We start from the raw sequence: 15,957 nt of genomic DNA on the forward strand, positions 1-15,957 counted from the left end.
TTTTTTTTTTTTTTTTTTTTTTTTTTTGTTGGGCCCGGCGCGTGTGTGTGGGAATAAAAAGTTAATGCAACACTTCAATCAAAAAAACTTTTTAGAATTTACCCCTCTTATCATATAATTTTTTTAAAAATATTTTTATTATATTTTTTAAAAAAAATATGCTGAAAATAAATAATATGGTGTAAATATTACATAATAAACTTCCTCCTGCGAATTATGTGTACGGTGTAAATATTACATAATAAACTTTTTCCCATGAATGATGTGTATGGCTGTATGCGTGTGTAAAGATATAAGAAAAAATACTTATTAAATAATTAAAGAATTTTTTTTGCATGTATCTGTGTGAATGTGGGTGGGGTGTGAAGAGAAAAGCGAAAATATTTATTGTATGATCGAAGAACTTTTTAAATAATAATAAAAGTTTTGATAGTTGATATATATTTAAAGACTAGTTATTTTATATTTCTAACTAAGTTTATTTAAAAAAAAAATGAACAAAAATGAATAGCTTACTATCTTTCTCCCCTAAAAAAAAAAACTTTCTGAAAAAGCATATACAAAGTTACAATTGAAAATAATGATAATTTCAAATGACTTTCAAATTACTCTGCTGTTAAACAAATAAAAAAAAAAAAAAAAACCATATTTTCAAGTAGCAGCAATGTGGTTTCCCAACCAGAGGTAAAAGGAAAAGCACCATTACAAAACCAATTACTCACAATATTCCAATACTTTTTTGTTTCTTTTTTTTTTTTGGCCAATTCACCTGTTACAATTCAACACGACCAATTAATTTGAAAGTACAACAAAATGGATATTTAGCCACCTTATAAACTACAACATTTAGTAGTTTGAACTCCAAAACTGAACAGTCCCAATGTCAGTAAAAAGAAAATCTGCATGCTTACTGAGATGTTCATTAGCACCAACGGTGCTTTCGGTTTGGAATTATTACTATCCTACAGTAAAAAAAAAAAAAAAAGGGTGTATCTCACAAAATCGCGCCCTCATGGTTTGGAATTATTACTATCCTACAGTAAAAAAAAAAAAAAAGGGTGTATCTCACAAAATCGCGCCCTCACGGAATTTTTGTCCCCCAAGTCATATTTCACCATCCCACAGCTCTTCAAGACTCTTATACGGTCCTGATTCATGGACGGCAAAGTTTCCTTGAAGAAGCCTCGTCTGCGCAAACCAGTTACAACAGATCAGTGAGGCCAACAAACAACAGTAACATGAAAATTACGCGAGATCTGCTGATTAAACATAGTGTCAACTTCTATGTCGTATGTTTGTCTTTCTCATCGATATATACGCTTGCTCGTAGAATCACGCATGTGCATCAAGTTGCATTAGGTTATAAGTAGAGGATAAAATCCCTAAGAAACAGGTACCTGTTGGATCTCAGAGAATTTGGAGAAAAGTTCTGGAGGAATGCACCAACTAAACAGATCGAGGTTCTCCTTTATACGAGATTCGGTCGTACTCTTTGGTAGCACGCTGTGCCCACTTTGTATACCCCATCGGAGTGCGACTTGCGCCGGCGATTTATTGAGCTTTTCAGCTATTTCAATCAGGATGGGCTCCTTTAAAACCTCGCCTTTGACCCACGATCCTGGTGATCCCAGCGGAGAATATGCCTGTTTCAATTGGCATCAACGAGAAGAAGAGATGTTCTATGTCTAAAAATTTGCCCTTGCTGTATGATCTCAATTTCAATTACATTAGTGCTTCAATTTCAGCAATCCAGCCCCTTCTGCTTAACAAACTGAGTGTGTCCAATAGTCACCAAGTAAGCGTAATCTTAGAACTGGACTTGCTATTGTGGGAGTATAAAGAGGATTCAATTTTACTAGTGATGCTTGCATCGCAGCACTTAACAGTAACAGCGACGAAAACAAGCTACAGGGATCAAAATGTTAACATTAAAACTCTGATGACAATATTGCAACTGGATTGAAATTCAAGACAATTTTTTTTGTCAACCATTTGATCTTACTATAATTTTGGAGATGTGCTAAATACAACAAACTCTTTTTTATTACCGAGAGGTGGATGCCGGTGGAGCGACAAAAGTTATGAAGGGCAGGCTGCTGCCACACTGGGTGGCACTCGACTTGGTTTACGGCCGGTGGCACCTTCGAATGAGCCAAAAGATCCTGCAGCTTTTTTGTGGAAAAGTTGCTCACGCCAATGGCTCGTGCTTGCCCCGATGCGTACAACCCTTCCATAGCGCTCCATGTCTCTTCTAGGCAGAGAGGGAGCATCACTTCGGCTTCGAATCCTCGCGAGCCGGGTTTTGTTCGAATAGGCCAGTGGATCTGAAGAGATAATCATTACGGTAAAGAACATGCTCTAATAGCTTGCTTGGCCTAACTTCTGCTTTTCTATTCCAGAAAGCGGCAACTTTTAGAAACCACATATCTGGCAAATAAAAAGTCCGAAGTAAAATTTTGATGTTGCAGAAAGCTAAAATAAGCTTTCGTATTCTAAAAACTGAAGTTTTGATTTGAAACTTCTACTTTTACAACAATGAAAAACTATTGGGAGGATTCTAACAGAGACACTCTAATGCTTCTTCCAATAACTCTAATTATGCTGTACTCAAGCAAGCAGGAGCTCCAGCTGGGCAACATGGCCCTCAATCACTTTAAAATACTGTAAAGAACAGGTGAACAGAGAATTAGAGATTGAAATGGCACCAGATAGAGGTCTATGAAGTCCAGCTGCAGGTGTTGTAGTGTGCTACTCAGTGCCTTGGAAACATCCTCGGGGGCGTGGTCGCTACACCTGCTCAGAAATAACCATATTATTATGATTCCTGCAGCTCAGTTAGTATACTAAGCTGGCATTCTGAAACATTTACAAGGAAATGTATATGTAGCCCCGCTAAAAGCTCTGCAACATCAAAGCCCCGCATATACCATATGCATGAGTAGTAGCACCTTTAAGCGACGAGGAATTAAAACAAAGTTGCAAAGAAGTTGTGAGAAAGAATGCCTCGCATCACCGATATAGTTGGACGGAACTTAAGGACGAAAGGCCATCCTTATGAATTGGAATATCATTTTTAAATGGCTGAGTGTTTCAACTAACTCCTATTACCAACTTTTAATTCCAATATAAGAGGACCAATTGTTTCATCTTAGTTCTTTGCGTAAGGCGTTGAAACAAATCCACTAAGAACACTCTATCTTGCAGTTATGTGGCGCAGTAGTCTCCTAACTGGTTGAAGGTGACGAAACAGTTAACATAACTACGTTTTTAGTTAGCATACAACAATGAAATGTGCATTCACCGCAGAAACATAAAGTCACAGATGAGAAATTACCTTTGTGAAAGACAAATCAAAACTATTCTATTAATCACAGCTTAATAGTTATTTACCAGAGTTTGGAAGTGATAAAGAGGTCGCTGCGTTTGACTACTCCGTCCAAAAACATCTTCTTTAAGGCATCTCCAACCTGCATCAAATTACATACAGATAATATTCTGCACCGCAATTGCAGATTCAATCGACAATAAATATTTCCACAGATTATCACAACAATTATGAAGTACCAAATGGAAGCCAAAATGTTCAGTAATTGATTGATTAAAAGTGCCTTTCGCTTATCGACAACGAATTACTAGTGAAAGAATGTGACTTGAACTGTGACAACACAATAAATATTTAATGAATCATTATAAGATGAATCTCGATTTACCTCCTTTTCATTCTCGTAAACTCTGGCACAATCAATATGCCTGTAACCAGCCTGCAAAATATAAACAAAATCCATAAATTTTGTTGAGATGTTTTCGCTTATTGTGCCTATTAAATTTATTAAATATTCTAAAAAACAAGTACTTGATATATTAAATAAGCATAACAAATTGGCCCACTCAAAGCTAATATTTCTGAAAAAGATGTGAGCATCTTCCTGAAATTATACGTTATTGATTTTTTATTTTTATTTTTTTTTAAAGAATAGAAGAAGAAGGAAAGACCTTAACGGCGTTAATAACGGCGTCACCGACGAGACCCGTCGGAGCCTTCCAAGTGCCCAATCCAACGGCCGGCATCTTCGCGCCGGTGTTAAGCTCGAAGTAACGCGGCTCGGGAAATTCCGTTTTCTCGCCGTTAGCCATCTTTCTCCTTTTCTCAACAAATCGCAGTGTTTGTAGAGATTATTATAAAATGCAAATGTAATGTAGCAAAAGGATACCAAAAAAAAAAAAGGAAATAGGAGAGAATTAATGGAAAATAAATATAGCCACTTATTAATTTCTTTCTCTCTTTTTTTTTTTCCTTTTTTTTTTTTCTGATGATAGTCCGGATACAATGCAGTGTGTTGGGATTCTGACCCGCTCAACCATTTGTAATTTGGTTGGCATGGCGAGAAAAACTCTCTTCTATGTTTAAGGCCAAGTATTTTTTTTTAAAAAAAAATCTATTTTCTTTGATTTCCGTGATAAATACGTATAAAATATATGGGGGATAATTTATTTTTGCTGTTATGTAGCTCATCTTCAATTATCCACGTAATGGTCTTTTTTTTAAAGCAATATATTACTTAAACAATCGGGAAAATATAAAAAATTAAAAAAAAAATACTAGAATGTGGTATGCGCCAGTGGGATCTGCCATGAAATGCAAACAATAGCTATATCCATGGATGGCCCATGAAAAGGAAACAAAAGCTATATCCATGGGCTTTTACGGGCCTATTTTGGTTCATGGCCTTATTTCAGTTTGTTAAAGGTCATTAGACTACTTGGGCCTGGTAGAATGGGCCTTTATGTTTATTATTGTGCCATCCCTTTCATCTCTCCAAGGACTAGCTTTGACAATAAAAAGGAAGAGGTTTTATTAATTGTCTATTTATTTCACGATTCGATCCTCTTGTATTAGATCTGTTCTACTTGCATCAACTTCTTTATTGAATTAGTTTTTCAGTTCTGAGCTCTCAGGGGAAAAGGAAATATACGTGAGAACTTTAAAGCAACTTGTAAAAGTAGACGAAAATTTAACATCTCATATACACTTGATCACCATAAAAAAATTCGTGAATCATGCAACCACTTAAACACATGAAATATATGAGAAAGTTGATACATATTGCATATATAAGTTGAAACAAAACCAACAAGGTAAGCGTACATGAAAAGTGTGAGAAACAACAATCAATGCAGAGAGAAGTGGTATTCTTTTATTAAAAAAGTAACAAATATATTAAGATTATACTGTAGCTAAAAATAAGTCATGTAAGTGCTTAGATTTCGCCATCCCATAGCTCCTGGACGCTTTTGTAAATGCTCTGAGGGTGGATAAACCATTCTCCCCGAACTAGCTTAACCTGCAGATCATAGTCAAATGAACTTATACAAAGCATCCAAAACAGAAGTTTGTTGTAATTAAAAAGTTTGATTTCATGACACAGCGATATTAATGTACTAATATTTGATAATGCAAATGACATTACACTGCTGATTCCTGTTTTCTATCTGTTTAAATCATACAGCATAGTAGGAAGCATGAGTAAACCCAAAAAAAAAAAGGATTACGTACCTTAAAAGTGCTAGCTGAATCAGTTAGACATTCCATTCTATTGAGATGAAGCAAAAATAAGTAGTTAATTTTGGCAAGTGGATGAGAAACCACTACTACTACACGGTACAATAACAAATATATGACTAAACTGTAATTGAAAATAACCATAAAACATAGGACATTACTTCCACTGTGTTCTGATATCACGATAAATTTTCAAAACTCAAGATAAAAGGTCTCTACTATTATATTTTTCATTCATTCCAAAAAGGACTATAATGGACTCTTCATACTTCCGTTCATACTAAAAAATCCAAGAAAAAAGTTAAGGCGAAAGGTCTTCGCTGCGGGGTGGACCTTCATGAAGACGCTGCTAAGGACTTCCTTGAGTTCCTGAGTGGGAAGGCCTAGGAGAGGCTGGAGGAGGCGCGGGTGTTGTGTTTTGTGTGTCTTTCCTTTCTGATGTTTAACATTTTGTGTTGGAATGTTCGGGGTCTCAACGACCCCTCTAAGCGCCGTTGTGTCAAGTCTGTTGTCTCCAGTCGTGTTCGTTCCGTCATCTGTCTCCAAGAATCTAAAGTGGATAGTGTATCTCGCTCTTTTCTTCGCTCTTGCTGCGGATCTGCTTTTGATAGAAGCCACTTTATTCCTGCATCTGGGGCTTCTGGTGGGCTCATCACTTGTTGGAGCTCCAAATTCTTCTCTTGTAGCGAGGTTATCGTGAGAAAGCACTCTCTCACTCTCCATCTATCTTGTCTCAAGAGCAGAAAGCGTTTCTTCCTCACGAACGTCTACGGGCCATCTACCTGGGACGGCAAGGATGAATTCTGCCTCGAGCTTCTCTCTTTACGCGGGGTTTGCACTTCCAACTGGGTGATCTGCGGAGATTTTAACTTTACCAAAAATCAATCTGAACGAAAAGGAAACCTCTGGAGCTCTAAGGCTATGGCTATGTTCTCTGATCTGATTTCCAACTTAGCGGTCATAGATCTCCCTCTGTCCAACCAAAGCTTCACTTGGTCAAACATGCAATGCAGACTCACTCTGGCAAAACTAGACAGGTTCCTCGTTTCAACTGAATGGGACCAATCTTTTCCTCACAGCAAGGTCAAAGCCCTCCCTAGGATCACTTCCGATCACGCACCGATCATCTTATCCACCGAAGCGCAACTCATACCCAGACGATTCCGATTCGAAAGGGTTTGGCTCACTAAAGAAGATTTCCACTCGAAGGTGCCAATCTGGTGGAATGAAATTGCTGACAAGAATTCGGGTATCCTCACAATTACTGCCAAACTCAGACACTGCCGAACCAGAATTAAAGAATGGTGTAAAACGAGTTTCTATAGCATATCGCTCTCGAAGAAGATATTAGAGGATGAACTGCATGACATTGATCTCTTAGAAGAACAACACGACCTCCCCCAAGATCTAATAGACAAGCGAGCCAATCTCAAACGTCATCTACTCTCTATCTTGGGGGAGGAAGAAATTCTTTGGAAAACAAGGGCCAAACAACAATGGCTAAAGGAAGGTGACTCCAACACTAAATTTTTTCATGCAGTGGCTAACGGGCGAAAACGCTCCAACTCGATTGATGTGATTGAAGACAACTACGGGAGAGAAATCACCAACGAAGCTACCAAACGGTCATTCTTCCTGCAAGCTTTTAAACAACGGTTTGGACAAGCAGACGACAGAGCGATGTCTTATGGGGATTGGAGTAACCTTTACCTCTCTAATAGACTGCACAATGCTGACTCCCTTACGTCCCCCTTCACAATCGAGGAAATCAAAACCGCCACCTTCCAACTTGGAAGTGACAAGGCTCCGGGACCAGACGGCTTCCCCCTCTCCTTCTTCCAAACTTTCTGGGAGACTGTCAAAACGGATATTTTAAAAGTTCTCACTGACTTGCATGATAATAACCTATTCACCGGCCCCTCAGACTACTCATTTCTTTGCCTAATCCCGAAGAAAGAAGGAGCACGCAAGGCCAACGACTTTCGTCCAATTAGCCTTATCAACAGCATTCAAAAAATCATTTCCAAAGTCCTGGCTAACAGACTAGCCCCCACCCTGTCATCTATTATCTCACCAACTCAATCAGCTTTTCTCAAAGACCGATTGCTGATGGACTCATTCGTAACTGCAAGTGAACTAATTAACTGGTGTTCGAAGACTGGAAAGGAATGTGTATGCATTAAAGCTGACTTTGAAAAGGCCTTTGACAACGTACGCTGGGACTTCCTGAAAAGCATTTTATACTGGCTTGGTTTCAACGACAAATGGTGGGCATGAGTTGAGCAGTGCATCTGCAACGCCAAAGTAGCCATTTTAGTCAACGACACCCCGACTGATTGGTTTAAGATGAGAAAGGGTCTTAGACAGGGCGACCCCTTCTCGCCCTACCTCTTTATTTTGGTGGCTGACTGCTTAGCTAGATTGACTGATACTGCAAGGAATAACAACCTTCTCTGTGGTATTGGACCGTCCACTGACTGTCAAACTATGCTGATCCAATACGCGGATGACACAATTTTCTTCTCCGAGCCTAGAAAACACTTAATGCGAAACCTACAGTTTATTTGGTATATCTTCGAGTGGGCTTCAGGTCTGAAAATCAACATGGACAAATCAGACCTGTATTATCTGGGCCCTAACCCCCAAAGAGCCAACAGACTTGCTAACATCCTTGGATGTAAAGTTGGGAAATTCCCGTTCCGCTACCTCGGTCTACCGCTTTATAATAAACACCTACGAAGGGAAGATTGGGCTCCGGTCATTGATCGTATATCAGCAAGAATCGAGGGGTGGAAAGCCAAACTTCTATCCTATGGGGGTAGACTTACGCTCGTCAACTCGGTTCTCACTAACTTGCCGCTATTCTACTTCTCCATCTACAAAGCGCCGCAATGGGTTTTACACAGGATCGAATCACTTAGAAGATCTTTCTTCTGGAAAGGCTGCGCTAGCATTTCTGGAGGAGCCTGTCTTGTCAGTTGGAAGTCTATCTGTAAAAGTAAAAAAGAAGGTGGGTTAGGGATCAAAGATTTGGAGGGAATGAATCTGGCGCTGCTTTCTAAATGGTGGTGGCGCTTCTTCAACGAACCACAATTACTGTGGCCCAAATTGATTTCATGCCTCTATTATGCCAGAAGACGACCTTTACATGAGGGAAGAAGTTTTGTACCCCACTCGCAGTGGTGGAAAGGTGTTCTGCAATGCCGCGACGCCTTCAAATGTGGTTTATCTTTTGAGCTTGGCGATGGTCAGAACATCAGGTTGTGGTCCGATATTTGGATTGGTGAAACATCTTTGAGCGCCTTGTTTCCAGACATCTATGCTCAAATCGCGAACAAGGAAGCTCGGATATCTCAATGCTGGAACCATAATGGATGGAGATGGCGTTTTATCACTAGAGGCTTCGCGGCGCCCCGATTGGCCTNAGTGTTGTTTGTATATCTAAAAAGTGAATACAAGTTTAAACACTCTCATTCTAGAATTTGGATATTATATTTAAATTTTTAATTAACAAAATATGATAAGATTAATATAAAAAAATAAGTTTTAAATAAAAGAGCGTAAAATTTATATTCATTTTTTAGTTGGATAGATGGTATTGTTCTAAGGATTACAAAGGCATTGCAATCTATGCGTAAGAAAGTTAGATTCGATTTATGGAGATTCCGAATGAAACCAAAACTCTTTCAGCCGTGACGAATTTATGAATCTATATAACTACTTGTTGGTCAAAGATTTCCATCAATGTCCTTGACACGGAGCTGGCAATATTTATTATCTTTAATAAATTTAGCTGCCAATATTTAGTCGTGAATATTTATTATCTTTTTTTTTTTGAGAGATAGGTAGCACGCTACCTGCTTCGTTTATTTCATTTAGAAATAAACTTAGCTGGAAATGTGAATATTTATTATCTTTAAAATAAATTTAGCTGGCAATATAATTGTGTTGTGAGGTCCAGGCATTTAATTGAACACTTTATAACTTATTTGCCGTACTTGCGCTGTCCTATTATATTTTAATAATTTAGAGTAGAACAGTGTTGTTTGTATATCTAAAAAGTGAATACAAGTTTAAACACTCTCATTCTAGAATTTGGATATTATATTTAAATTTTTAATTAACAAAATATGATAAGATTAATATAAAAAAATAAGTTTTAAATAAAAGAGCGTAAAATTTATATTCATTTTTTAGTTGTATAGATGGTATTGTTCTAAGGATTATAAAGGCATTGCAATCTATGCATAAGAAAGTTGAATTCGATTTATGGATTTTCCGAATGAAACCAAAACTCTTTCAGTCGTGACGAATTTATGAATCTATATAACTATCTGTTGGTCAAAGGTTTCCATCAATGTCCTTGACACGGAGCTTTATAAAATGGAAGGACTCGTTTTCGCCCCAAGCGCCGCTCAGAAGGAGACTTATAATAATGGCATTGATTCATAAACGAAAAATTAAATCATATTATATTAAAATAGAAAATAGAATGATGAATTATTTAAAAATAGTTAATTTATTATTATTATTAAAATTAAAATTAAAATTAAAATTAAAATTAAAGAAAGGAGTGATGAAGGAAGAGGAGAAAAAAATCATAGCTATATTGGGCCAAAAATGGATTGTCATTTCCAGAAACCGATTCTTATAAACCAAATAATAACTATCGAAATTAATAAAATCTCATTTGGATCCAATGATCTAAAATAGGTAAACCAAAGAAGTAAACAGGGACGAAGTTTACAGGACCCAAAGTTTCTTCATGTTGAGCGATTGCTTTGTTAATTTGAACAAAATTGCCATGCGACAATATTTGGAGTTGATATAGTAAATGTGATTTTGTGCCCTCATAACTCTAAAATCCTTTTCTGTCAATTTATGGCGATTTATGGTGGCGCAAATTCTCTCTGCATGGAATCACATGATTACTTTGTGCTCAAATATGACTACTCATTGCACAACTTCAGAAGCAGCAACCCATAACAAATTTAACTATCAAAGGTTCTGAACACTAAAATAAAAGTTTTTCTTTTCCACCTTGGAAACAGACAAATTACAATCAAAATGCACTAATTCCTACAAAATTATAATATTTTTCTTCTTTGAATTCTATCGTTACCCATCTTGCCAACAAGGACCCTATATGATAAAAGAAAACATGTAAAAGTAGGAGATCACGTTAAAAAAAGGGTTTGGTAGTGTCCTAAAATAAGTAGAATCATTACTAGGAATGCCAAGATTTCTGGGACCAATGCATCGACTGAAAAGGAGATCAATCACTTCTTAGATCTCTCCATCCCAGAGCTCCTCCAAGTTTTTGTAAACGCTTTGAGGGTGCACAATGAAGTTCCCCCTAAGTAGCCTAGCCTGTATATTACAAACCAAAGGATGTCTCAGAAACTAACATTTCTTTTGTAAAAAAATGTCCCAGAAACAAACTTAACAGGATCATAAGACAAAATTGCTTGGATAGGGGAACCATTTTACACAATCACCTTTTCTTTGTTCGAAAAATTTTAACTGTTTCTTTGAATAGCTCCTCATTATAACTAGGGGCTTTTACAGGTATCCCTTGGAAGATCATAAGAAAAATCAGATGTTACAGGGTTAGATTTGAGAAGTCCTATAATATATATCTCGGGGCAATTTTTGAAGTATGATGACATGTATGTAAGAAGTTGAGTTATGGAATGACATATGCAAATATACAGCAGTAGATAAAACACTCATTATTATAGATCAATGCATTTAAAAATTCAAATAATTTGCCTTCATAAATATGAAACTAGGCTACTTGCCTGCTCTATTTCTGAGAATTTGGTGAACAGATCATCTGGGATAGACCAATCAAATAAGTCGATATTTTCCTTTATCCTCGTTTCAGTTGTGCTCTTAGGAAGTACACTCTGCCCCATCTGAAGTCCCCAACGCAGTGCAACTTGTGCAGGACTTTTGCCCAACTTCTCTGCTATTGATTTCACGACTGGGTGTGTAAGGACATTGCTGCCTTTGATAAATGTGGTACCAGGTGAACCGAGTGGAGAGAAAGCCTACGTGACAAGCCCAAAATGGAATATTAATGAAAGTGTAAATCGAAAGGAAAGATAACTACTTAGATTTTGAAAAGACAACAAGAAAAAGAGTAAAAAAGTAAATAACCTCCCTAAACATGTTGTCATTTGTACTTCAAAACTTATATATAATAAAATGCAATGAAGTACATATCACAATATATCCAAGGGGGTTTGTTCCTGTATTTTAGGTCCCCCCAGAAAAATACTAAATGACTTTTGCAAAACTTACACTGAGATGAACACCCTTTGCCTGGCACAGAGCATGGAGCTTAGGTTGTTGCCAGCCAGGGTGGCATTCCACCTGGTCGACTGCTGGTGGCACACGGGCTATAGCAAGCAGATCCTCTAATTTCTTGGAAGAAAAATTGCTCACACCGATGGCACGGGCTTTACCAGAATCGTACAATTTCTCCATGGCTCCCCACGTAGCAGGTATATCAGGCTGGACAAAGTTTTCAGGGCTGATGCTACTTCCTTTCTTTACCCGGAATGGCCAATGGATCTTCAAACAAATAGGAATACGGTTAGGTACTAAAGTGATCAAAGTAGTTTGTCCTATATAATATTTGAGGTACTTCTAAAAAGAGGTATCTATGCCTATTTAACTATTCACAACTATATACGACTGTGCTGACCTGGAGGGATTTAACTGGAGATTTAGTTAGATTACCAAAGTGTATGGAGCTTATAATAGTCAAAAGAGGACTGACAATTTCTATAAGACAGACAATAACTTTATCAGAAACTTACAAGGTAAAGATCTAAATAGTCAAGTTGCAAGTCATTCAAAGTTTGATCCATTGCCACAGGAACATCTTCTGGTGAGTGGTCGCTGCACCTGAAAAAATTATCCTCCTTGTATTAGGGGAAAAAGAAAAAGAGAGTTGTGAGAGATGAAACATTGGACTTCTAAAAAGATCAGTATAACAGCTCATTATGTGGCAATCAAGAACAAAAAGAAGAGCCTCACCATAATTTAGAGGTGATGAACAGATCTTCACGCTTGACTAACCCCTCGTCAATTAGCTTCTTTAGTGCCAAGCCAACCTACAAGTGCCAATAGAAACTTCATGCATAAAGCCTTGTTCTTGCAGTATCACAAGTTCTAATTAAGAGATTGCTTTTGATATTTTGAGAATTATGCTTCACACGTAAGAACATATATTACGTAAAATCTCAGCTTTTTATATCCCTTCAATAATTCACCAGCAACAAAAAAAGAACTCAGAGCACTTCTCAAACATACTCTATTTCACATATTATGAAATCACTTGTTAATTTAGTAACAGCATGCTCATCTAAGAGCATGTTTTATAAGGGATGAGCTAGAGAAATTACCTCCTTCTCATTCCTGTATATGCTAGCACAATCAATATGTCTGTAACCAGCCTGCATCCACATTAGGGAATAGAGAGTATCAGATTTCGGATTTACACTGGAATGCATAGATTTTCTTGGGAAAGAAAAAAACAAAGAGTTGCAGAATTATTAACACTAGATATTTCCATCTTTTTTGGAAATTATCATAGAGAACTTCATCAAAATTTAGTATAATAAATTCCATTTTGACAAGAATAAACCAATTTCAACAAAACACAGCCTTGATTGAAGGGCTTTAGCTTAATTCAATGTTACCCGAAACTCAATAAACAGCCCAAGATATTGTTCACAAATCTTTTATTGTCCTTTTTGGAGTTTCTTTGAGGTCTTAGCTTTATTGACAAAATGAAATAGGAGTCTCATTGATGTTTGAACCAAACAAATAAAAAAACATGGTACACCATGAGGACTATGTGAAATGTTAAAGGAACAGGATGGTAGACATCATTTCGAGAGTTTGTTTCCTAAAACCAACATTATTTTTATTTTTATTCTTACTTTTATTTTTTTTATTAGGCTTCGAACTTGGGGCCTCGGGTACCAACCACCAAGCCCCTTGCTACTTGCTCTAGGGACGGTCAGTAAAACCGACATTATTAATAAGAAACTCCTTTCATAAATAGAGTTCAGATATCCACAGGTGGCCAAGCAAGAGTCAGAATTGTTGAAACTAGTTTCTACATTTGACTTTTACAAGACCATTTTAAAGAACAAAAACACATAGCAAAACCATTTTAAATAACAAAAACACATAGTATTTAAAAGAAAAAAAATTACATGTCAAATTTCCTTTTTTACTTTATTGCTTTCCTGCTCATTTTAATTGGAATCGGCTTCAGAACCATCGAAGCATTAAATGAAACAGACGTAAATCACCATCATGATACATCAAACAACATGAACAAAACATAAATTGAAAGGCTTCAAAAATTGAAACAGAGACCTATACATATTTCAAACAAAGGCATCATGCGTGAGCTCCTTACATCAGTTACAGTAAAGAAGAGTAAGAAAGGTTCCTAATCTCTTGCTTTCAACGTAATGCACATTTTATAATCAACCTAGTTGAAATGAAGCATCAAGACAAAACCATCACTATTTTATGCCCTAAACTAGATCACAAGCAGTTACTGTAAAACTAACATCAGGATATGCCAAAATATTCCAATTAGCCACTCCTCTCTTCTTTGTATTTAACAAATATCATCCCCCTTTCATCTACCGTTTGATTAATTCACAAATATTGATTCAAATGGAAGTAGATGGAGATTGTAGGCCTAATCCTCCTCAGTAACTCAATCAACTCATACCAATCACAAATTATAACCAAATGAAAAGGAAACGCACGTCGGATCTCAAAATCTACACAAATCATTAGCCTAGCAACCTAAATCAGAGTGTAAATCGCCCATTTAAAATCACAACAGAGGATCACAGGGAAGAGATTGGAGACGGTAGGGTTAGAGACCTTAACGGCGGCGACGATGGCGTCGCCTACTACGCCGAGGGGAGCTTGCCACGTGCCGAGGCCCACGGAGGGGATCTTGGCGCCCGTGTTGAGGGTGAAGTAACGAGCCATGGCGGAGCCGAGCGAGCGATTCACGAATCCTCGTCGTCGTCGTCGGAGAAAAAAGATGAGCGAATGGGGGAGCAACGGAAGCCCATTTATAGGCTTGTGGCTGACGCATTTGTGCGCACGCCCGTGTGTACACGGCACGTGTCGCCCGATGGGGGCTGGTGCTGGGAAAGGAAACATTTGGTTGTACCAAAACGGTGCTGTAACCAGTAATCACTCGAAGGTTCTTCTCATTGAGCACTATGGATTGAATACTTGCTTAAAGTGGAAAAGCGAATATAGTAAGTAGGACAAGGCCAAAATTAAACGGCTCAAATAGTGCAAGTTGTAACAATTATCAGCAAAAAATAAAATAAAATAATCTAAAATTCGCAGTTTATATTAATAACATAATATTTTTAATAAATTAAATAATTTTGTTACAAATTTATTAATTTTATTATAATTATAAAAAATATTTTTATTATACTATTTTAAAAAAAATATATAATTATAACAAATATTTTTTTAAAAAAATATGATTGATTGATTTATTATTGATGATATATATTGTAATTATAAAATAATAGACATTTTCCAGAAGGAACCAAATTGAATTTCTCAAATTTTGGTATTTGTTTCCGGACACAATTCATATTTTCATCGCAAGGGAGGCATAATTGCGTAAGCAATGAGAGAATCCATTTGTTACTCATGTGCAATGAAATTGTGGAGGTGCTACTTTGGCTTTTTCTATGTGAGCCATATATGGGTCAGCGTAGATACTATAAGCGGCTACGCTCTCACGCATGACGTTTGGCGTATTCACAATTAAAAATTCGAAGGCATTAGAGACTGTCTGCAAGTGGCAAAGAGTTTAGTGGTTGGTATTCGAAATTTCAAGTTCAAAATCTTGTTGATTCACAGTTTCAATTAAATTTATTTTTAAATGAAATAAAAGGAAAAGAATAGCGTGCTATCTATCTCTCAAAAAAAAAAAAATTGAAGGCATTACAAGGGTGCAGTTGGTTTAATTTGATTCATTTTTTAGACGATTTTCACATCAAATTAAAAATTTTTTTTTTAAAAAAAATTGCAATAAACCAAATCGATTTATCCTTGAAACATATCCAAATCAAATCGAAATAATTCATTTTGGTTTGGTTTTGTCTGTAGTTACTCTTTAGATTTTTTATATATATAAAGTAATTTATAATTTAAGAATCAAAATTGAATTACTATGAAAGTGACATAAAATTTTTTTTATCCTAAACATAGAATTTAAAAAAATTGTGCCGATGTGTGATTAGATATTGATTATAAATATAAAATTTAGTAAAGAATTTAGATAAAAAGTATTTCAATGGATGTGTTGAAATTGAATG

The 15,957-nt window shown here is 36.6% G+C and overlaps 2 protein-coding genes across 2 annotated transcripts; both read right to left on the reverse strand.

Annotated features, from left to right (window-relative positions):
- Positions 747-4,240, reverse strand: LOC109728240 (aldo-keto reductase family 4 member C9-like). Its single transcript, XM_020258606.1, has 7 exons — positions 3,994-4,240; positions 3,711-3,761; positions 3,391-3,467; positions 2,706-2,793; positions 2,049-2,324; positions 1,398-1,643; positions 747-1,188 (listed from the first exon to the last, which is right to left on the reverse strand). The coding sequence occupies exons 1-7, from the start codon at positions 4,132-4,134 to the stop codon at positions 1,105-1,107; spliced, it is 963 nt and encodes a 320-aa protein (XP_020114195.1). The 5' UTR covers positions 4,135-4,240; the 3' UTR covers positions 747-1,104.
- Positions 10,576-14,803, reverse strand: LOC109727802 (aldo-keto reductase family 4 member C9-like). The gene is made up of 7 exons (XM_020257984.1): positions 14,486-14,803; positions 12,976-13,026; positions 12,608-12,684; positions 12,388-12,475; positions 11,867-12,139; positions 11,362-11,613; positions 10,576-10,930 (listed from the first exon to the last, which is right to left on the reverse strand). Exons 1-7 carry the CDS (start codon positions 14,771-14,773, stop codon positions 10,847-10,849), a joined length of 1,113 nt encoding a protein of 370 aa, XP_020113573.1. The 5' UTR covers positions 14,774-14,803; the 3' UTR covers positions 10,576-10,846.

This window comes from Ananas comosus, linkage group 23 (genome assembly GCF_001540865.1).
Source record: "Ananas comosus cultivar F153 linkage group 23, ASM154086v1, whole genome shotgun sequence".
Taxonomy (NCBI): Eukaryota; Viridiplantae; Streptophyta; class Magnoliopsida; order Poales; family Bromeliaceae; genus Ananas; species Ananas comosus.